Here is a 24,752-nt window from a genome sequence, read left to right on the forward strand (position 1 = left end):
AAAAAAAAAAAAACTATTAACGATTTGCGGTTTTAATAAGTTTGAGTAAAGAAGTATTGTTGCCCTGACCTCAAAATTGATTAGAAATTTTCTTAAAGCAAGTTAAAAACATGATAGGAAGAATGTCTTTGGCACTCCAAAGATTTAATACCCTTGCAGAGCTCTATATTTGCGTTGCGATTGATCGTTTCTATGTATTCGTACAATAAATTTAAAACAAATTTGTTCAGGTTTTTTTTTTATCTATTTATTTACAAAAAGGTATCTTCTTTAATATCATATATCATTATCATATATAATTTCAACAATTTGTGATGAAATTCAAACTCTATCCAGATTGGGACTGCCGAGAAGTTTCATCTTCCCCCACGTCCCCGTAGCTTCTGCTAAAGTCATTGTAGGGCGCAGCAAGCCTTGCTAAATCGTGCGATTTTTTTTTTATAAATTTTTGTCTGTGGCGCTTATTTCTCAACGCTCCCTAACTATTTAAAGTAACTATGCATTTATTGGAAGGATTGCACAGTCTCCCAATGACCATGAAAATCTCTTGAATCCTTTAAATGGGCTCTGCAAACATATTTTGGATTGGAATTGAAGTTTTAATGAAATTGATCTTTTTCATAAAATTATCTTTTAATTCAGATTTTTCAAAATAAAATTGAAAAATCCATGAGATGTAGCATTGAAAAAGAAGCCATAAAATAAATAAATCATAAAAGTAGTGTTGGTTAACGGAAAATAATAGTCCCCGTTTGCAAAAAGACAGCAATAAAAAAGTGATTTTTAAATGGAAACTTAAGAATTCAATTAAGAAAAAAAATCGTTTAGTCCCGGAGTAAATTATGATCTCTAAAACCCTCCTCTATTTGGAGGCATTTTTTTATTTGAAAACTCTCGGTATAAAACAACACTTAACAACAATTCCAAATAAAAAAATGTAATAAGTCCCCTCCCTTGGGGCCTTATTTCATTTCTTCTTTTGGGGTCCTATTTCATAATGAAATAAGACCGACCGATATAGAAAAACCGACAAGGTATCTGAAAGTCCCCCCAAAACAAGAGTATAAATATAGCAATATAAATTTTGATTTGCGTTGCACGTTTAATAGTTAAAAACTATTTCACAAAATTAAGATATTAAGGATAGATATGCTGCTTAGCTGCCGATGAGCTTGGAGCAACTGGTTACGTCGTTAACGAAATTAGTGTAATAAGAGACAAGCGTGTTTGTTGCATTGGTCACACATGTGGTGGCATTAGGTCCGATCGTGGGAATTTTCTTACTCTGTCTGATAGCCCTCTTCACCTGAACGTAAAGGCGAATCACCTGTCTTAGAGTCCTCACAGTACAAAAGTTGGTGATGGAAGGCTTTTTGCCGTTTTCCGCAGTGGCGCAAACGTTGGTCTTGAGGTTGATGATGTTATTGGCAGTTTGAATGATTTTCACATTGGTATTGAGCAGAGCGGTTACTTCCTTACTGGCTTCGACGCCACAGGCAGTGATATCGTCGCTATATTGCGTAGCACTTGCCTTGATGCCCACTACCCATTTAAGAACGCAGTTGAATCCCTTGACACAGCGAAGTATCCTCTTCAAGATCCCCCAGATAAGAAACGTCTCTGGCTCCATGAAGTCGCCTTCGACATCGGCAAATTCATTTGACTCGTATTCCATGCCAACATCTGATGACATCACAAGTGGTTGCCATGTGCCAGCATTGACCTATGTAGAAAATCAACACAAATTAAACTTATCCGCTTCTTTTATCTCTATTTTCTGCTTTAGAATTTCTACTTACGCTGAGCACGCAAAATGCGGCAAGCAGAGCAAACAGTGTAAACTTCATCTTGCGATTTCCTAGAGCTTTCTCTGTAGACTGTCAAATGTCTTGGGCCTTTTATAGCGATTGCCATGAACTTCGTCTTTTTTCGATAGCCCAAAAATCCAATACAATATAGCTGATATAATCTATCTCAATCACATACCAGTATTTTTTTTATTTAAGACCCTATCTATTTGTCTATACCAATTCAGTTGAGCTTAGTAATGATTTTGGGGCCTACCTTGCTTTCGCTTATCAGTTGATGAATTGATAGAAGCACAATTGTATTAAGTTTGCCAAGATTTTAATTGCGACTTGGCCAACTTATCACTATGGTCGCTATTTAAATACAACATTTATATGATTAAGTTGCCAAAGTAGCAAGTTTATACTGAGCTATCTAATAGGTTGATCTTATCAATGTTATATCACATTTTTAGGCTGGAAGATATATTAGATGTAGCTTTACTAGCCTAAAAGTCAGACAATTTTTTTTTTTTAATTCAATATGTGAACCAAGTGAGCAAGTAAATATTTAAGATACTTATAGATTGAATGCCAAACAATCAACAAGTATTTATTACTCGTTTATATTTAGTATATTAAAATTTTGATAGTTTGTTTCCATAACTTTCTTTAAACAATAGCTTCAGGCAGAGGAATATTTATATTTTCACAGGGCTCGTCAACCTGATAATGCATATTGCAAAAATATATTTTCCTATATTAAATGTATATTTGCTTACGTGATGGGGGTATCATAACAATAAAATATAATACCCTTCATTAAGTTTATACCTGCTTTTTTATTGCGACTAAAACTGAAATCGAAAAGTATTTTGTTGGAATATGCGATTGCCATTGCAAATACAAAGTCAGATATAAGTTGAAATACCAAAAAAATGTTTATTTCTTTTACAATAGAGTGTCCGAAAATGTATTGATTAGCAACTTTGTTGATGATAGTACATATTTTTGTTTGCCAAATATTGTGTGAATTATTTTGTTTTTTTTTTTAGTTTGCTTTACATAGGAGACTAAAAGACGCTTAGGTAGAAAATTGAGTTAGCGTCTGGGCAATAAAATGGAACTTGAATTATTTGGTAGTTAAGCTTGTATATATTGAGTCTGATTAATGAATTCGTTTTGTAATTATTTTTTTGGTTTTTTTTTTGCAAGCTCTGTGTGTGAATGTGAGTGCGAATGTCAGTATGTGTGGGTGAGTGTGTGATTATAATCACATAATCAGATAATTATCTGATGAATCTGCCATTAATGCATCTTAATTTAAGCATAATACAATTCACGATAATATTTATATTGTGTGTGTGTGTGTGTGCGTGTGTGTGTGTGTGTGTATGTGTGTGTGAGTGCGTGTGTTTGTTTAGTGGGTGTGCCAGTTACTTGCTATTTGGCCTATCGATTTAGCCACATTCTGCATAACAAATTCAATTGGTATTACATACACACACACTATATAATTAGTGTGTGTGTGCGTGTTGACTCATTCAAAACTTGCCCATTTGCCATCTCAGTTGTTGTTGTCATTTTTGCTGGGGTTTTACATCGGTTTTTGGTTGTTCGAAAATTAATTTAAATTTAGTTTTTCTTTTGAAAGTTTAATTGTAATGCCATAATTTAAATTTTAAATGCTACTTCAATTTCTCTTTTCGTTTATCTTAAGTAAAATTGAATCAAATTCCTCAGTGCTTGCAGTGCATATCGTAATTAATTTTGTTTTATTTTGTTGTCTGTTTATGTTTATACCTAAGAGCTACCAAAAAATTGTAATCATATTTATATTTGCATTTATACACACACTTATATATATATTTAAATATAAATTAATATTTGTAGGTAGTACTATACAATCTCGCCATATAGCATTGTTATATATATTTAATTTTTATATAGCGCTAGTTGAAGTTTTTTAGTTATACACAATTTACAGTTAAGCAGTTTAGAACTCTTCGATAGAAATACTTTCAGACTTGCATAAGTTTCATCTTCTCTTTTTAAATATGTTTTTGTCTGTAAACAACAAAAATTTATAAATTCAGCTGTGCCTTGTTCGTTGCCGAGCTGGAAAATGCTTAAATAAAAATTTTAAAATTTATTCAAATAAGAAATGAAACAAAATGATAGTAAAATTATTTACACGCTAAAATTGAAATCATGCAGTTGTTTGGTGGAAAATAAATTATTTATTCTCTTAGTGTTTGGGTGTTGTGTGTTTTTTTTAAGCATAAATAAATAAATTACATTTAAAATAAGTTATTTACTAGATGCATAAATTATTGATGTATTCTAGTTAATTATTTTATCCACTTAAATAATTTTTATTTTATTCTCTGGTTCTTTGTTCTTCTGCTTTTTTTTGTTTTTACTACTGCATCCTTTACAATTTCAGTTGCCTTAGTTTCTAGGTTTTCATAAGACTTGCGTTTCATGTTGTTTTCCATTTTGTTCAACAATTCTCTTATATGCATAGAAAAAAATATATATGTATATATATATATATATATATATATTTATATATATATATATGTATAATATAAATATTTATTCATGTAGAGCTTTTATATAGTATATATGTATATATATGTACGATATACTATGTATGTATATATATACATATGCTTCAATGTACACACATATACATAACTATGCAGCTTTTCCTTAAAGAACATTCAACAGTTTGTATTTTATATTCTGTATCTATGTGTGAGTGTATGGGTATACATGTGTGTGTGTGAAAGTTTAAGGTGTTGTCAAGGCATTGGAAGTTGTCATAGTACAGGTAATTATGTTATATAATCTTATGTTGCATGTCATACACAAGTATGCAAGTATATTCGATCTTTCACAATTTACACAAAATACATGAAAATATATTCTTAGTTTGGCTTGGACCCGGTTGTTCTCCGAACAGGTGAATATAACCTCCATTTACAAACATTAGTTCTCTCTAGATAGTTAGCACCCGCACTTTGCAACACTGTCTTAGTACTAACACTGTCTTAGTAATGCAATACATTAATCATCAAACTTTTCCGCTCATTGCACTTGTTCACTTCAAATAATCCTCAAACTACAATTTCAAATTCAATAAAGATTTAGTTTTCAGTTATAGTGTAAGTTGATAGACAGTTAAGCGATTGCAAAGAAGGAATAGTTCTTATTTATTAATTATATTATTAAATATTATATTATTTATGCATTTCAAATTTTGCAGAGGCAATCAAAAAAAAATTTCGTTTAGTATTAGTTGTACTTTTTTTTATTTAGCAAACGTAATTTGTTCTTTGCTAAGTTCACTAGATTGTCATTTGCTAAATAAGATTTGCAGCTCCTTCTTCTTCTTGCGCTGACTCTGCTTCTTCGTCTTCTTCTGCTACTAATTTACTAAGGCGATCGCGTTGTTACAAATTGTGGCAGTTGCTTTGGGCGCACGTCTGCGGGGCATTTAGCTATGTGCCCCCAAAACTTTGCCACAAATCGTTCTCCCACCGAAATCGCCCCTTTATCTCTCGTCGTTACAATCGTTGCATACGTGAAATCCAAAACATAATTTTGTTTATACCTAACAATCTTTGAAAAACTGTCGGAAAAACTCAAATGACCATGGCTGGCCTACAAAGTGCTCGAGCCAAGAGCTCGGCCAGATAAAGTCAGTTGAGTTTTAGCAGTGTTCCTTAATTACATTAACAGTAATCGTTATCATTATTCATAGTTGTAATTTTGAGTTGTGTCTGTGTGTGGGTGTATACTAGGGATTACATAATTAATGAATTGTGCTCACTAATTAGGTAATTATGTTATGTCTTATCAATAAATAGTGAGATTTTTCGTCTATATCTAAAACCGAATATTGAAAAATTTCGAAACGTAATTGACTTTAGCGCATTTTACAATTGAACTTAGCTCTAGGGGAAAGATAAGGAAGGATGATGAACGGATCTAATGAAAAATGCAACTATATGCTACACATATACGTACAAACAAACACATACAAGTAAATAACACATATATGTATTTGTTGAAATATACGAGATTCATTAATTTATTACTTAATCAGCTAGAAGATTAATCTTTTTGATATTTTCGGTTTTTGTTCTTGCTGATAAAATATATGTATGTACTTGTAAATGTGTAGCTTGCTTTCTTAACTATAACTGTATATATGTATATCATTAGCTTTATCTATAAGTTTATCTTTAACTTTATGTGTATATATATATATATTCCTGTGGCTGTTGTTGTTGTTCTTGTTGTTGTAGTTGTTCTTGTGTTAAATAAAGTCGTTTAAAGTTCCCAATAGTCTTTATATATATGTAAGTCTACATAAAAGTACTATATATATATAGTGTTTTCTATTTATTTATTTTTTTCAGTTGTTCATGTTGTTGTTGTTTGCTTTGTTCGTAGACTAATTGGGGTGGGGGGGCTGGTAAAAGCCTGAGGGTCGGGCGGGTGAGGACGGGCGATTAAGTCTCTGTGTTAGTCTTTGATTCTATTTGAAACACATCGAGAGTCAGTGAGATATAGTGGGAGATAGTTGGTGATAGTTAGAGTTGTGGTTTTCCAGAGAACCGAAGAATTGGAAACACGGAACTGCTTCTGGGTTGTGCATAGCTTAGTTAAGAGTGTGCGCATGGGACTGTGTATGTGTGTGTGTGTGTGTGCTTGTGTACGACAATACATATACTATTTAATAAGTATATGCCATATTTTCTTTTACTTTTTTTGCTGCTGCTGCTGCGCTGCTTTTCTTTTGGCTTGTATTGCAATTTACAACAGATTTACATAAATCTCTTAATTCGATAAATTGAAATTTGCACAAAAAAAAAAAACAATATTTATTTATACGTATGTTTATGCATATGTATGTGCTACTATATAATTTATAAGTGTGTGAATATATATACTTGCTGTTATCGTTATTATTTATCAATATTTTTTTTCATATATACAGCAAACGTATTGGCTAATATCAATATCAATCATACGCCGCGTGGGCCAGTTTGCTCAAGTCCAATAAATTGATAAGTTTTCTGTTTTTTGATTTCCATTATTATGCATTATTATTTAGCTTTTGTTTTAGATTTTAGTACAATTAAATTTAGATATCACAATATAATCATCTTTTAATTTTGTTTGCCAAAGAATTCAAAACAATATTTCACACACACTTCTTACTGCTTTGTGTTTAGGTGAGTGATAAAAATTGCATTTTCTTTCATCTGTTTGTTCTTGTTGCTTAGATCTGTTATTGTTTTTATTTTTGCTTTTGAGTTGAGTAAATAAACTGTCACTTAGTTGCTAAAGACCAACGCCTAAATGTTGCGAATTCGTTGCTTAAGAATATAATTAATTTAAAGTTATTTTATTAATTTTCATTTTTATAATGCAACTCTGCATTTTCTCTTTAATTGCTACTGACACTAACAAAACAAAAAAAATTAAAACTAGATGAATTTATTAATTTGAAAAAAATATGTATATAAATATTCAAAAGCGAAATGGGACACGCCTTAAATTAGGTAAAGCTTTTTTTTAGATTTTTGTTTTTTTGCTTCGTTTAATTACATTTAAATTCTGGTTTGCACCTCCAAATGCATGAAACGCTCTTGACCTTGGGTAAGCAGCATTTGTTTCATTTGTTGCACATTTGTCGTTTGCATTGGAATGTTGATAATCGCATTGTTTTTTTATTTATTTGTTTTTTATCAGCATTTCAGTTGAGACAATTTCCATTTGGTTTGGCGAGGGAAAAAAGAAGGAAATTCGCTGATTAGTTGATGTAACCACATGGACTCTGGTCTGAAGCTTAGATGATTTTAATTCGGGCGCTGGTTATACTACGAGTACTTTGATGGATGTGCACAGCAAGCGAGTTCTCTACTTGGGATCAATTTAATTGGTTTCTTTAGGCTTTCTTTTTTGGGTTTTACATGGAGGTGGCCGACGGCGATGTGGAATTCGAGTTAGAATTGGAATTTGTGGTAATGACATTGGTCCAACCGACGCCCTCTAGATGATGTTGTTGTTGTTGTTGTTGTTCAACCAGCTTACTTTCCAAATATGTGGCAATCTCATTGGCATTCTTGTTAAATGCCACCATCATAGCCGTATTACCGCCTGCATCGCGAGCCTGCAAATTGGCGCCAGCTGCCACCAGCATTACGCAAATGTCACGGCGATTTTGTTCCGCGGCAATATGCAGGGCCGTCTGACCGCTAAAGCGAGAGAGATAAAGAGAGACATAGAAAGAGAGAGAGTATGAAACAAAGAGTGCGAGACTTATATGTGAGTGTGTGATTTCATTAGCAAAAATGCGACGATGATTGATTGTAAAAATACTAGACAATCCATGCCTTCTCTTTTATATCGATACAAATTTACTACAAAATATCGATAAGCCGTAGTAACGGTAGGACTATGGAAGCCTATCAGGTGCATTGCTAAAGTAATATTTAAATATAAGTTCTCTAATTTTAGCGATACTAATACTAATGATAATAGTCAAGACTGATATACATTTTGACAGCGTTTAGTTAAATTGCAAACCTGTTTTTTGAGTAAAATCATTATTAAGTTTTTGTGAAAAATTGAACCAAGGTTGAACCCAAATGCTTAAGTTCAGGGGCGAGTCAAGCCGTAAACTTTCTCTAAGACTTAAACAATTTAAACGAACATCTGCAACATTTTGGAATTTTGCAGCATTAATTCTATTATTTACTCTAAATAATATAATTAAATTTATAAATTTACTGGAGAAAATAATGAAAATAAGGTGTAAAGCAATAGATTCATTGCAATAGATCTTTTGCTTTTTAAAATGAAATAATATTTTCAGGTCACTTTGCGACAGAGAATTCAAGCAAAAGCTGCTGATGCAAAAAAAAAAACTTAAGCAGAATAACATACCCCTAAAAATACCAAATATGTCAAATATCGAATAAAATATATGCTATTCAATTTTACACTTTGTGTAACTTTACAGTACTTTTCCATAGACAGGGATTGGCATCCTAATTGGTAATCAATGCCCCCAGTGTTAACAAATGAGCTTTACATGAAATTCCCAAGGACTTTAAAGCATGTTACAGTTTAAAAAAAATATATGTATATATTTACCGCTCCTTGTCCGCCATATTGATGACGCGTCGCGTTGCACATGAAATGATGTATTTGACAATGTCCTTATGGTTGTATTTGCAAGCAAAGTGAAGCGCCGTTTGCCCGTTCTTGTTCACTGATTGTAATGAGTATCCTTGTTCATGTAGTGCACGTAACTGTAAAAGAGTTCACCGACATAGCGAAAGAGAGAGAAAGCAAAAAAAGAGTGTGTGAGTCGAAGACGCAACGAAATAGAGACAAGAGAGAAAACTAATTCTTATATCAATTATAAAACGCGTTGGATCAAAACAAAAAATGTACAAGACAAACAAGGAGTAAAAAAAATAAGTTAAAGCTACCATATTCAGATCGCCGCTCTGGGCTGCTAGTAGTACGGCATCGGAAGTTTGCTCCAGTATAGGGCTGTTATATGTAATTATATATATATATATATATATATATATATATTTATATGTATATATGTCGAATTTGTGTTTGTGTGTGTATTTGTGAGTGTGTCGAATGTGTGCGTGTGTGGTGTGCATAGAAAAATAGAGAAATAAAAAGAAAAAGTCAAGCATCAGTTTCGATTCGATAAGTTTCACATGATTTATAATATGATACGAATACGATCTGTATTAAGACACAGAGTAAGTGAGTGAGAAAGAGAGAGAATAGATAGATAAACAGATTGAGATGGAATGAAGATATATATATATTTTTGTTAATCGCTATAATACAGAGTACCTGAATCCACAACCAAAAACATCTTCGTTAAAACTGAATAAACGATCTTTGTTGCTGCATGCATTGAACAACAAAATAAAAATTAAATACGTTTCAAATGAAAAAGCCAAGTGAGAGAATAAGAAAGAAATACAGTGAGAGCGAGAGAAAGAGTGAGTGAATGAGTAAGATAGTGTGATGTTAGCAAATGGTCATGACAAAGCGCCAATCGTTAGAGAGGAATAACCAATTCATTTGAAAGCCAAATGAGCTTTTTTTAAAGCTTTCAATTAGTGATGTAAATAAGAAGCGATATATCGAAAAGTATCGTTATTACTTCCAATAGCTATCGCTTTTTTATTATGTAATTAATGTAATTGTTGATAAATTTTTTATATCCATTCTTTTATATTGTTTTTTTTTTTTTTGAATTCCAAGCACGAGGTTGTTCTTATTTCGTATAGAAAAAATTACAAATCTTTGCCCAAAGTTAACTAAAAATATAAAATATCGAATCGATATTGTTACCGATATACTGATCAGATTTTAAAATCAACATCGATGTGCTTTTGCAACATTATCGACACCGATTTAAATCAATACTTTAAATAAACAGAAAAAAGGGAGGAATACAGCGAGAGCGAGTGCTGCCAGACGGTTTTATATCCGTCTTGCTCATTTGGCTTAAATTAAGTCCGAGTTTCAGACTGAAAAATGACTGCAAATAATTTATTTCTTTTATTTCCGATTTTTTTTTTCTTTTGTAATGCGCGTGAAATATGAAGTTGTGATTTTTGTGGATTAAGTTGACGTATTGCAATTTTACCTCTTCCACTTCATCACTTTAATGGGCTTGGAGCCAATTTGCAAGTCCTCATCTTTGTATAAAATACGCGCGTGTTTAAGTGTGTATAGGTCAGGTGTGTGTGTGTGCGTGTGTTTTTGTGAGTGTACGTAAATATCAAATTAAAAAATAGATTTACAAATTGTTAGTACGCCATTTGCAATGATTATATACAATATGCAATAACGTAAAGAAAAAGGATTAAAAAAAAATAAAATTATAAACGATAAATTGGGTTAATCGATTAATCAGATAAGCTAACTGAGACAACCTACCCGTCGCATTCGATTGCGATTTAACTCTATTGTGGTTAGTGTGTTCTTGTAGTTTTTTTGTTTTGAGTTTTGGTTGATTGTTCGGTTAGTTGGTTGATCGATTGGTTGACTGATTGATTGAATAATTGATTGGTTGTTTGGTAAGTTGGTTTCTTGATTGGTGGGGGATTTGGACGAGAACGGAATACGGTTTAGTCCTTGTCACTGTTAACGTAAGCGGCGATTATAAACCATATACAAAATACTCATATTTATTAAGGCGTTACTTACATGTGGGCGTGGCAAGGACTAAGCTGTATTCGCTCCCACCACATCGTGAGCATTGTGTGGGTACGTGTGTGGGTGTTGTGTGTGTGTGTGTGTGTGTGTGTGTGTGTATGGGTTTTTGTGTTAGTGCCTAAACATGCAAAAAATAACGCAACGCAAAACGGAAACAAACAACGTAGATAACGAGTAGAATTAAGGACAGGCATAGAGAACTCTTGGGCAAGAGGATCGTGAAAAGAATTAAGAAGGGGATAGGGGTGGGGTTAGGGTACTTGGTTGTGGGTGGCGCCTAAGCACACACACACATACACACAGAAAAGTTCGCTCAAAGCTCGTAGCGCTTCTTGCGATAAAGCAGGTGACAAAACATGCGCCTATCTACATAGGGCAGCTGCTCGGCCACCTGCTGCTGGTAGAGTTGCAACCGCTGCTGCAGCGGCAACTCATTGCTGCGTTGCGCCGATCGGTGCCAACAGTCAGCTAACAGAAGCCTACCCGTACTGCCATTTCCGCGTCCCTGCGCCTGATCCATTTGCCGTCTTTCGTTCTGCGCCTGACGCTGTGAGAATGCCGCAAATGAACGCTCCTGATCCGGTGTTTGTGGCATTGTGGCTGCCTCATGGTCAAGAATATACAGTTCATCGATGGCAATGTCGCAGATATAATGCAAATGTTCTTGGGCACGATCGATCCGGAAATAATGCTCAGCGGTGCATGCTGCAAAATTTATATTTCAATTAAAATCTGTAAAAAAACAACATTATTTTCGGCACACCGAAAATTGTATACCCTTGTAGAGCCATATGTTTAATTTTTAACTGACGGTTTCCTTAGATTGTATACGACAATACCAAGTACACAAATTGCTAGATTATTTGAGATATCACAAAAAAACAGTATTGTTTTTCATACTTAAATTTGAACTTCGTCTGATTATTTCTATGACACCTATTTAATTTTATTTTACTTTTAGTTTTACTAAAACTTGGACCATCGACCCAGTTGATTGTTCGGATCAGGAATATATATTTTGTATAGGTGTGATACACCATTCGTGACAATATAATAATATCTTGACCCCAAATTTGACCCACTTGCGGGTCGAACTTTCCAAAAAGCCGTCTTAGTGCACGAAACTATGTGGACACTTAGTCCACAATGATCAGTTTTGAACAAACAGTTATATATATAAAAGATATGCAAGGGTATAAAACATACTATTACTAGGCATGACAGAAACAACTTACAATCAATGAAACACCAATCCTGAGAGACCTTTGGATAGGATATGGACTCCTCAAACTTGGCATTCAACAAATTGCGCACGTGCTCCAGATCGCATTGAGATTCAATTTCGATTTGGCCCAACTTGTTGGCCAATTTGCGTAGCATCTCTTTGTCATAGTGATACTGCTCATACTGCTGCATAGTTACTCTCAATATTCCCAGTTGCATCTTCTCCAATGGATTCACCCTGTACGAAACGAAAAAAGAAACAATTTTAGTTAAGTATGAGCAGAATAGTTGTAGTGACAATGAACGACTACGGGCTTAACACGGAGGAATGAAAGCGATACCAAGGCTTAATTTTTGTTTTAAGTTTGTTTGAAAGTAATCCCAACAATAGAATAGACTTGACAGAGAAAAAAAAATGATAGCCAATAAAAAATGAATTTTTAACTATACCTATAAACCTATACTAGTCAGGAAACCTTCCTATGCTAAGCAAAATTCTTTCAGTAGTGTTCTAAACTCTCAGATTGATATCATCACGTAATATTCTAAACAATTAAATTTGGCAATTTTCTTGAATTGGATTTCCATTAGGTAAACTAGTACTATTATTTAAATGTTTCTTTGTACGTCAAATGGTACAATTTAAAGTTAATTTCCTACTGACAGTATTTGCTAGTGAATAAAATTAAAATAGAATCAAAATCCCAAATAAAAATATAGTGGACACAAAAATCACAATTAATAATGTGCTGTTAAGAAAAATCTCAAACACATTTTTAATGGTAAGAAAAATCTCAAGTAAAATTGTACTGGTAGGGAAATAAATAAATAAATATAAAGTGGAAAATTTCAACTAAAATTTCAATTGATCCAAAAAGTAGTCTAAAAAGATTCAAAGCATATTTTAAGTAATTAACTGTAGACTCTAATACTCAACTAACTATATCAAATAATTATTTTTTGCTGGAAGATTCAACTAAGTACAAAAATTTAATCAAACTAAATTTAAATCAGTATTTCCAACCCTGTCGAGAACAGTTTTAAATATGCATACCATTAATTCCGAAATAACAAATTGATAGTTAAGAGGGAGCAAAGTGGGGCATACTCACTGGACATCACCGCGTCCATGCTTGCGCTTGGACAACATCAGGGCCTGATTGAGCAGCTCGATCTCAATGATTGAGGGCTTGACGCGACAGGCCTCACCATCGACCTGCATGGGAATGGTGCGTTTGGTGATGATGCGCGCCTTGCGGCACTGGCAGATGCAGGTGCCGTGCATGCCCGCTTGCAACATGGGTAGCTGATAGGTGGTAAGGCCAACCACCTCCATGAGGCCATCATCGATGGCTGGCTTTGTCTGGCCAAATGAGTCGTTCCAGGGATGCGTACCACCGCTATAGCTGCAAGTCAAACAGGAGATTAATTGAGACTCTTCCAGCTTCAGAATAAACACTTACCTGGGTATGTTGAGGAATAGGACGGCATGGCAGCCGGCGTCACGTAGTTTGCTAGTATAGTCTTGGCCATCGCACTCGAGTGTCATCCACTGTGTGAGATTGCGATATTGACGAAGGATCAGATCCTTGCCGCCCATCTGGCCGTAGTACATCTTGTTGCGAAGACGCGAATTGAAGCGCTCCGGATGCGCTTCACGTGCCTCATGAAACTCGAGTGCAATATGTGCATCGACGCCAAAGCTAAAATAATTGTTAATCACATTCAAGGGGACATTCGGCTTGCTTCGATCCACATGATCGTCGGTGACATCATCATTGGGCGTAACTCGTACACGCCAACGATCCATCAGCACGCACTGTGACATGCCAATCTCTCGAAGAATCTTCCCAATGGGTTCATCCGTATAGCCCTAATAAAAGTAAGAAATTCATATCAATTAGGCTGCATCGGAATACACGATTTTCTTCATATATTTAACTTGTACGATTATATTTGTAGCCTGTATAAATTTTGTTTAATATCAAACTCCCAAAATATTCTGGATCAATAAAAAAACAATTGAAATAAAACTGAGCACAATATTAAAATAAAACAATAGCAAATAACCATATTTGGTTAGGTTGTAACATATAAATAATACAAATACACATTCTGTGAAATTAAAAAAAATTACCAAAGCTTTTCAGATAACAGATTAATTTTCGTTCGATTATTTCTATAGCTTGATTTTAGCAAAAACTCCAATATGTTTTTAAAATCTTGCTGCAAGTCGGTACATATATCAGAACCGACCGCCTTATAGCTGTCAAATGAATCAGCCATTAGTAAGATGTTGATGTTTTTGGGATCACTCAACCCTGCTTACAAAATGTGTATTTATATCTTCAAAAAAAAAAAAACCTCTTCACAGTCTAGTGACGAAAGTCTAGATACCCCAAAATTTCTGATATCCAATTTTGTGACGAACAATAAAAAATAAAATATATAAATTATATAAATATTACAATTACATTTATAAATAAAAATAGTTTGGCATTCGGCACTGCGCAGAAAAGCTATTTTCGTCTAAAAGTAAAGTCGACTTTTTTGCGCAATGTGCCGAATGCCAAACTAGCTTTCTAACTATATATAGGACATATCTGTAGCTTATACGGTTTGTCGTAGAACAAACATTTCTAGTTTTTCGAAGAGGAATAAATCCCCATCATCAAATCTAAGTTTTTTTTTTTTTTTTTTTTTTAGCGATTTTATCCAATAAACAAACACACAAGCAAATTGACTTTTCATTTAATTTGAGAAGTGAACTAAAAATTTCAAATTTAATTATATTTTGAACCACTTATCGGATTCGGGTGATCTAGGTATCAATCGACGCGTATTTTTGATATTATTAATAAAAATTTAAAAAAAATAAAAGTCCAAAGGCCCCATTAGCTGTAATCATTTAAATTTCGCCCCTCCCACTTACACCCCCTTATCTCAAGAACCACGTGAGTTAGAAAATGTTTAAGTCTGTTTTAGTATGTAAGCTAGGACTGAACCATTCTATCGGTAGATTACTCGATCAGTCGTAGCAAATTTTCCATATTAACTGTATATATTGCTAGTCGACTTTCGCACCCTTCGTGCTGCTTTCGTCACTAGCGCGAGCTGCCATCTGCAGTGTCATCCTGCCCAAATCAGCGATCAGCTGATTTATTTTGTAAAAATGCAATTTGACATAAGGACTAAAATTAAATACGCTGTTATACACATCATGGCGAAAAGACACAACAAAAATAGACGAATATATTTGTAGAAAAAGGGATAAATTAGTATTTTACTTACACCGCCCCAGCCCAGAGATCTGGCGAGATCATTTCCAGTTCCCAGGGGAAGAACTCCCACAGCTGGTACCGGCTGAAGTGGCGGATGAATCTGGTCCAGCACAGATAGCACCCAACCAACGGTGCCATCGCCGCCACAGGCCAGCACCCGTAAATTGGGCGCCTTGCGGAACATTTCCAATCTGGCAGGGATAGTGAAAGAGATAGTGATAGAGAGGGGGAGATAATGCAAGCAAAAAAAGAAGGATTTTGCATTATATTCACTGTACTTCCTTATATTATTCCTTAGAAATGTTACTAATGCAATTACCTTACGATTTAATTATTTTTTCTGTTAATTAGCTTGATTCATAGCTTAAAGTAGCTCAACAGCTGCTTTTTTATTGTAATAACAATTCCTAGTCGTAATCAACACTATTCTAATAATTTTAAATTGTATTGCTGCAAATATATGTTTAAGTTATAAACTCATCAATAATACCTACAATTTACTACAATACTAGTTTGAAAGATATTAAAAAATTTAAAAAGATTAAGACAACTATAAACTCTAAAATCTGGATATGACGATTACTATATATTCGCGGTTAGGCCTTGGTAGAAAGTCGTTTAATGATCAAACACTAGAAAATTACTAAAGATAACTATGAACTATTTCATCTGTTTGTAGAAAGAGTTTTAATATTGTTTTAATGTGGGTTTCCTTAGCAAACGAGACATGAGTGATGTATTAGGGAGAATAATTTTGGGCTAGTTTAATAGTTTTTATTTTAAAGATTATTCAATCAGATTAAAATAATCATTGATCTATTTTGTGATTGTTGTGAATAATCTCTTTCTTTACTCGAAACACCTAAAGCATAACATATGTAAGAAATCTAGTTCATCTACTTTCAATTTAGTTTACAATGCACTTTGTGTAACTAGCTGGATACTTACCCCATTTTAGGACCACCTTGTGTCAGATCGAACACCTGACGGGGATTAAGCAAATGCTGGAACTTTCCTAACAGCTTGACGCCCTGATTTCCGCCGGATTTTGGATTAATAAAGACAATGACCGGTATTACCTCCGGCGATGGAATGGGCTTCACAATGAACGCGCGCGGTTCTTTTTTCTCCTCTTTGCCCTTTTGGCGTTTTTGAGCCTGCTTTTTGCTTTTGCCGCCACCGCCGCCACCAACACCACCGCCGAGAGCACCGACACCACCACCAGCACCGCCTGCAGCGCTATTCTTGTTGCTCACACGTATAGAGGATTTAAAGTTGCCTTTGTTGGGCAGCTTCACAATCCACGATGGTGGCACAATGATTGGTGCGTAGTTTCCTGTAAGCAAAAAGAGAGCGATAGAGACAAGCACAGAGTCAAAGAGGGAGAGAGAAATGTAGAGAGAGAGAGAGAGAAGCTGGTGACCAACTCGTTGTCTGTTTAGCTAACTGAGAGTGCGTAGGGTAACTGGAAATTGCCATCAAGCAGCAAAATTTCATTATTCCACCTTTAACCCGAATCGTCCTGGGCAACTTTCTGGTTGAAAAACTCCAGTCCTCATTGTTTTGTTTTCAAATGAATAACGGCCATTTTTAGCTTGTCAGGCGTAAAATGGTTGAACAATTCCATATTTTCAGTCCCCCGAGCTAAAAGCTAGCAGTGTTGTAAAATGAGAATTTCTTGATTCTGTGTAATCCGTTCCCCAAACACACCAGCTAAAACGCTTTCTAAATTTATCTTACTAATTTAGCAACAGTTTTTTTTATATGACATATAGGGCACAGCTTTTATTCGATGTCCATACCCAGCTTTAGTATGGAAAACTTTTTTGTTTTCTGAGATATATCAACCAAACTCATTTTATATGGATTTAAGTTGGTTTTATACATCCTGACCAAATTTGGTTTAAATCATATAGCTGCCATATGAACAAAACAATACCGAAATGCGAATAAATCGTATGAAAAATACCTGTACCCTGTACTTCCTAGCGTTACCCTATGGCAACAAGAAAAAGAAAAGCTTAAATTTACCGAGAAAAATGGTTTTTTATTCCGATTTTTTTTTCATAATTAAAAAGGGCACTCTTTTACCTTTCTAATGATGTGTGCATTGCATATAGTTCAGTACCAAAATTAGTTAAACGATTTAAATTTACTTGCGACGAATTGCCAAATGCGGTTTTTTGCACTGCAGAATATAGTGAGCAACTTCATGCGCATTTTTCGATAAGTTTACTTCAAGTGATTTTTTCAATCAACAGTTGATCGGTTAAAGACAACAAATTTCTCTTAAAATATCATATTAAAATAAATCTTATGTTAATATGTTGTCTAAAAATGAATTTTTAGTAAATGCCTATTGCTTGTTACCATAAGGTAACGCTGGAAATATTCGGGTTAAGATACAGTCAACGTCAGCAACGATACCAACAATAACAAACACCATGGCGGGGACAAGGACAAGTTAATATTCTAGAAAATATGCGAAAAGTCAGTTACGAGACCGCGGCAAACAAAAGAAATTGAGATGATACGGCATGCTACCACGCACAAAGTCGACATACCAAAACCATACGAGCCAGTGCCAAAGCGCAATTATGAATTTCACTAGAAGGGCCAGGAATAACTAAGAGAGAGGCAGCAACAAGGACAGACGACCGACAACAGGATGGCAGGCAGACAAGAGAGAGACAGAGAGAGAGAGAGAGAGGACACCGGCAAAACAAAAGCCATAAGCCAAGCTGGAAAAGTTTAGCGACGCATTTCAGTGGAGTACATTGAGTGTTGTCATTTTAGCTATTTTATAGCTTGACTTAGCTAATTTGTGACTGCAAAAGTTAAGTGGCACGTGGGTGGCGAAAGCATTGCATGTATTTTGTTTTTCTGAGCTCGGTGGCTGTACCCTCGAGCGCTTATGCGTCTCTCTGGCGCCACTTATTGTACAAAACCCATTAGGGAAAAGCTCTGTACTTTTTTGTACAAAATGGTTAAGAGTGTGGCCAGATTGTATGGGTAAAAAACCGATTAAATTTTTGAGTGTAAGCCGATGCGATTTATATGAATGACAAATTCACCGACAGTTACAAAAATTTCGAAAATATAGTGGTGTCTTATCTGAGGTTCTGAAATTTTAGCTTAATTATTAAATGTCTAGTTAAAGGGTTTTCTCAGAGGCGCTGCTGGCCATTTCGGGGCCCGGGGCAAAAAAATATTGGGGGCCCTTTTTTCTTAATTTGTTTATTCCTTTTCTTAAAATTATAACAAAATCTCAAAATAATGGACTTCTGACCTTTACGGCACTGAATTCTTTAAATATCTCCTCGTACCTAATTGTGCTGGCTTTCTCGTAATCTATAGAGATAGTCATTTAATTAAAGTTTAGCCTTTCTTCGCTCATCGTAGTGCTTTCCTTTAACGCTCAAATTAAGCTGGGCTTTAAAATATATTTCCGACATTAAAATATATGACAAAATTCAAAAATTAAGGAATTTTGGTGAGTTTTGTGCCTTATAATAATCGAGGCCCCGCTAAATAATAGTTGTAGGCATGAGTCCAAAAATCAATCGAATTGTAGTACTAGAATTTGAGCAAATTATTATTTAATGCTTTTTAAGTTAAAAAAATCCAAAATCAGACACCAACATTTTTTCTCCACAGCGCCCAGCGCAAATTAGACCTTTTTCCTCCCTTGCTGCGCGCCTGGGCTTTGTAATTTACAAACTATTAAAGGAGTTTTTTTGATCAATAAGAAAATATAATAAAATTTTAGCCATAAGGCTGTATATAAACACTACAATTTAACCGACATATAAATTGCATAGAATAAGATAAAAGACAACACATTATAAGGCTGTATATAAACACTACAATTTAACCGACATATAAATTGCATAGAATAAGATAAAAGACAACACATTATATACACGGCATATTAACTGCATTTTCCTATTATAAGCATACATTTATAATAATAAAAAATCTAATTTAAGCGTGTTGGATAATTTCTTAGCTATTTTAACCCAAAAAATTCTGTCAGCACTAAATAGAGGTGCCAGCAATCGGGGTAACCGGGGAGACAGAGAGCGGTGTCACTGAGTGGAAAGGGGGAGTAGAAGTGGAAGGGAAGGGAAGGGAAGGGAGATTGGTTCTAGGCCTTACGGATGCCCGCCTGTAATTGTGTTTTGCGCTTTATTTCATTGTCTTGTGGTTCTCATCATTGTCTCTCAGCCATTGTCTGCTGGTGCTTTGAGTGTGTAAGCATCTGTGTGTGTGCGTGTCGGTGTGTATGTGGGTAATGCGATGCTCTAGAGTGTGTTAACAAGACGCTCATTGAGACACTTTAGAAAAAGGACATAGAAGCACCATTTACCTAACATCAAGACAACAGGGAATAGGGTGACCATCGAGCAAAAGGGAAAGACACTGAGACACTTCATTCCACAATATTTTTGCTAATGTTATGAGAGTTAAAAGTTAAGGAAGAGCATAAATTTAATTTTTTTTTTTAAATATTTTCAGCAAACAAAGAAATAAATAACACGGAATAATATTATAAATAGTATTTAATAATTTTTTTTTTATAATTTTCACTTTGCTCCTGACAAGTTAAAGCCTAAAGCCCTCCAATTAAAATATGTCTATTTAAAAGAAGATATCAACAATTTTCGCGCTTCATCCTGAATGCAAATCAATTAGAATAAGCCTGCAACTTGATTTGACAATTGAATCTGTCTATTCATATTCAAATAAAATTTGGTAATATTTAGCACGATTGAGTCGGCATTAGGTCTCATTTGTAGCGCAATTTCTAACACAAACTTTTGTTTATAATTAAGTATTGTATTCCTAGTTTGGTGGATCAATAACAATCGTGTTTTTATTAATGCAATTCGATTTTTAATTTACAAATTTGGGACTGTATTTTTGGAATTTTATATTTGCTTAATTGTGCTATACAAGTTTATAATATGATACAAAAAAAAAACATCATTTGAGTTCATTTTATAGTATTGTTTTGCATGAATTATTTTGAAATTGAATTTTTTTTAAAGATTTTTTAATTGTGTAGCTGTATGCCTGTGTTAAAAATTTCTGTAATTATGAGAGTTATTTTTATATTTGGGATATACATGTTGCTGAACAGGTTAAGGAAATCTCACAACTGTATACAGCTTGCCTGGTAATCAAGCAGACTTTTGGTTGCACAATTACAGGGTGTCCCATCTAGCGGTTGCTATTTGAACTACCTATTTCGACTTAGACAACTCATATGACATTATATTTAGTAAAAGGTTTGCGGTTTACGATGGCATACGAATATGAATGAAGTGGTCTTCCACAAATAAAACGCAATGTTGGGGCTATTCAATAAAAAAAAATATTTGAAAAATATCCATCCGTTTTTTTTATAGCCATTTTGAAACGCAACTTTTTCGTGGGTCACCCTATAAATCAATTTTAAAGAGTACAAATTCCATCTACATTTGTGAATTGAGGGAAGTCACCTTCTTTAGACTATGACTGGACGTGTCAAACAGTCTCCGATTATTTTTGGCAAGCTTTTTGCATTGACTTGTAGGTGTATGTGTGTGGGTTGTACTGCATTTGAATTGTAAAAAGCCAAAATCAACAGACGGCAGCCAGTTGCTTAATTTCGTTCAATTGTGATGTCACAGAAAAGTTGTTAAAAAGTTCTTAAGCATTCAACAGACACGTATTACGCTCATCTATTGACTTAGTGCCGGGGCCAAAAAGTTGACAAATTGTCAATTCCGCGAAAATAAATTCTAACGAGAAAAAAATTGTTTAAACAAAAAAAGGGAAACAAAGGCCCTTAAAATGAGCAGCAAATCTGACTAAGTGTTTGTGAACAGTTGAGATACTCTTATATTAGAAGTAGTTGTGATTTAAGAAATCATTGCTTAAGATTATTCGAAGCAGTAGTATACGTCTGTATGTATGTAGGTGCAGAATTAGGTAAGAAACTAACGAAATTTTTTGTAAAGCAACTTGATTCAATTCTTGTTATTTTGAGTACAAAAGAAAGTTTCAAACTTAAAAACTTTTTCGTCAAGAAAAGGAAAATGTTATTGTAGTAAAATTTCTTGTGAAAGGTACTAGTAGTGAATTCAGGAATTTTACTATAGTAATCGAGCCGACTGACATGGTATCTGTTGTCGTATGGAAAGGGTATTCCAAAAATTCGCATAATATAAAAAATAAAGCAAATGAGCGAACGGCTGTGCAAATTAAGACAAGGAGACAATACGACTGTCAAAAAGAGGAAGAGATAGAATAGCAAAGGTAATAAGATAGGGTACAAAAGGTCGAGAGGTGTGTCACAATTTACCTGGCGAATAAATGGGATTCGGTCCGGGGTCAGACCGTATGCGAAAAGGGTTAAGCGGCTAAGGGGCAAGTGGGGCTTTGTTTTAATGCACAAATTTTAATTAAGTTAACGGGCCGCAATTTATTTGCATGCACGTCACGTAATTAATCAGAGGACAATGGTGAGTGGAGAATGGAGAATGGACAATGGGATGAAGTTGCTGTTGCTTTTGGAAATGTGATGAGTGTTGGCCATCGATAACGACAATGGCTGAAAATTGAGAACAGAGAACAGAGAGCTGAGAACTTACCCAGACGACACTCTTCACCAATCTTGGCCTGATTGAAGCACGACTCCTTGTTGTGGTAAATCTCGTGGCACCAGGCACAGGACAAGGCGACAATCTCCTTCGAGCCAAAAAGCTTACTCTGCACGGCCTATAAACGTGAACATTTCAGCGTTGATAAGTTAATAAGATGGATTATAATAGAGTGGAAATGAAAGGGACTTACCTTGCCGCATTGCTTGCACTTCCCCTTCTCCATCTTGCGATGCACCCAATGATGATGGGTGGTTGTCTGCTCTCGGTACTGCCTGATCCCGACATCCCGATAAGTTGGCTTACACGCTAGTTGAGTCTTTTCATTCACAATTGGAATGCAATTCTGATGTGCAATCAGCTGACACGCTGAGCACTTCATACGCTGCCCGCTCTTCTGCAAATTACAACGAAACAAAATAATATTCAGACATTACAATCGCAGACAGGCTGTTTGTCTCTTTCAATTGACCATTTGTATGCTCGGTGTCTTGGGCTACTGATTCATTGGTAAGTCAACTCATGTATTCTGTATATTATTTATTTAACCGCATTAATTATATTTCTGTTCGCTCAACAGATTATTCTGTCACTTGTAGAATTTCATCAATTTATTGTAGTCTGACTTCAAGCTTCAAGGAATTTTGAATTTTGTGAATTTTCCTAAAGCTCATTAAGTCTTAGCGTCATCAGTGTTATATTTAAAAATAATACATAATTGCAGTTAAGTTTGCTTTGCATATATGTTTTTATTTGCGTATTTAAAAAAAAACAGCTTTAAAGTTAATATAAAATTTACCTAATTGGGTACAATCATGTGCTGGAAAAATTTTATTGGTTTCAATGGAATGGTATTTTCGCATAATTTTTTTTTTTTTGACATAAATTAAGTTTTGATTCGGTATATTTTAATTTAATTATAAAATAAAAAGTTTAAATTTGTGGCAATAATCATCTTGAGGATGCAATACATCTTTAAATTCATATAAAACAAGTATTATGTGAACTTTACTGTTAAAGCAAGTTAAAAACTATATGAAAGCACTTTATCCCACAAAAAAAAAAAAACTCTACACGAGGTAAAAGTCTAGTGAGGAAAGCAATTTTTAGCCCCAATATTTCTGATATACAATTTTGTGACGAACAAAATTCAGTTTAATATCAAAATGCTAAATAAAAATATAAATTAACTAGGGGGCTCCGCCCCCAGCTCGTATCGCTCGCCAACCCCCGGCTTGCTTCGCTCGCGAAATTTAAGCGTGATAAAGAGGAGCACTTCTTATATTTTTCTTTAATAAACTTCTTTTACGCAAATATAAATTTCTGTTCTACTTCAATAATTGGGACACTTGTTAATTAGGACAACCTGGTACTTTGAACTTTAAATTTTTAGACCCCGTACTTAAAAAAAAGTACAGTTGACTCTATAAAGTATATATATATTATTGATCAGCATCAATAGCCGAGTCGATATAGCAATTTCCGTCTGTCTGTCCGTCTGTCTGTTCGTCTGTATGAGCGCCTAAATCTCAGAGCTAGAGACACCAAACTTGGTATGTAGGTTCCTCTATATTGCAAGCAGATCAAGTTTATTTCAAAGTTCGGCCACGCCCCTTTTATCGCCCAAAAATCGAAAAAAAACTTTCATATTCAAATTATAAGAACAATTTTAAAGCTAGTGACACCAAATTTGTTATGTAGATTCCTCTATATTGCAGGCAGATCAAGTGTGTTTCTTTTTTGAATCGGAACACTATCTCATATAGCGCCCATGGGAACAATCGGTCGAAAATCAAGTTTTAGTATGAACAACTGTTTTGTTTTATGAGATATCGTAACCAAACTAATACAATAAGCATATAACTTGGTTTTATATATCCTGTCCAAAGTTGGTTCAAATCAGACCACTATATCATTTAGCTGTCATAGGACCGATCGGGCGAAAATCAAGTCTTAGTATGAAAATCTTTTATGTTTTATGAGGCATCGTAACCAATCTGATAGAATATACATTTAAGTTAACTAAATAAAAAGTTTTTCATACTAAAGCTTAATTAGATCCCGATTGTTACTATGACAGCTATGTGATATAGTAACCCGATTTTGACCAAATTGTTAAATATCGTAAAATTTATAAAAATGTTAATAAAATTAAATTAAAAAATAAAAATAGAATCTTTCTCGGTCTGGGTTCGGTCTGAGTCTTCGACACCATCCTCTGCACTACCTAAATACTAAGCCCGCTGCAAACAACAACAAAAATGCGGAATGTAGCTAAATATTAGTTTTTATTTAAAAAAATACGAATAACAATAAATTAAAAAAAAATAAGTTATATTTGCATGGGCTGAACCGCCAGGTTTTGAACACGTGAAGACTTCCGCGTGAGTCTAACAGACCATCCTCTGCACTCAATGCCACTGAATGCTGCGCTTGACCAAACTCTACTACGTGTAAACTTCTAATACATGTAAACTTTGACCTCCGTTTGACGCACTTGAAGGTCGATTATGGTAAAACGGCGCCTTATC

The 24,752-nt window shown here is 34.4% G+C and overlaps 2 protein-coding genes across 2 annotated transcripts in view; both read right to left on the reverse strand.

The window, feature by feature from the left end:
* Positions 1–1,078: 1,078 nt before the first annotated feature.
* On the reverse strand, positions 1,079–1,929 carry LOC117790297. The gene is made up of 2 exons (XM_034629709.1): positions 1,800–1,929; positions 1,079–1,723 (listed from the first exon to the last, which is right to left on the reverse strand). The coding sequence occupies exons 1-2, from the start codon at positions 1,845–1,847 to the stop codon at positions 1,157–1,159; spliced, it is 615 nt and encodes a 204-aa protein (XP_034485600.1). The 5' UTR covers positions 1,848–1,929; the 3' UTR covers positions 1,079–1,156.
* A 4,225-nt stretch (positions 1,930–6,154) lies between these two features.
* LOC117794035 (eye-specific diacylglycerol kinase-like) overlaps positions 6,155–24,752 on the reverse strand; it is a 139,183-nt gene continuing 120,585 nt past the window's right edge. Inside the window, 11 exon segments of the mRNA XM_034634494.1 lie at positions 6,155–8,062; positions 8,964–9,121; positions 9,305–9,368; positions 10,498–10,549; positions 11,553–11,774; positions 12,305–12,531; positions 13,406–13,699; positions 13,757–14,166; positions 15,585–15,765; positions 16,523–16,910; positions 22,213–22,618. Coding sequence (XP_034490385.1) covers positions 7,774–8,062; positions 8,964–9,121; positions 9,305–9,368; positions 10,498–10,549; positions 11,553–11,774; positions 12,305–12,531; positions 13,406–13,699; positions 13,757–14,166; positions 15,585–15,765; positions 16,523–16,910; positions 22,213–22,618 — 2,691 coding nt within the window. The 3' untranslated portion in view covers positions 6,155–7,773.

The sequence above is a fragment of the Drosophila innubila genome, chromosome X (genome assembly GCF_004354385.1).
Source record: "Drosophila innubila isolate TH190305 chromosome X, UK_Dinn_1.0, whole genome shotgun sequence".
NCBI lineage: Eukaryota > Metazoa > Arthropoda > Insecta > Diptera > Drosophilidae > Drosophila > Drosophila innubila.

Excerpts from the sequence above, each read along its gene's own strand:
- LOC117790297 (XM_034629709.1), bottom strand. The coding sequence starts at position 1,847 with ATGAAGTTTACACTGTTTGCTCTGCTTGCCGCATTTTGCGTGCTCAGC. Across the intron at positions 1,724-1,799 it reads CCGCATTTTGCGTGCTCAGC|GTCAATGCTGGCACATGGCA; the intron begins GTAAGTAGAAAT and ends TTTTCTACATAG.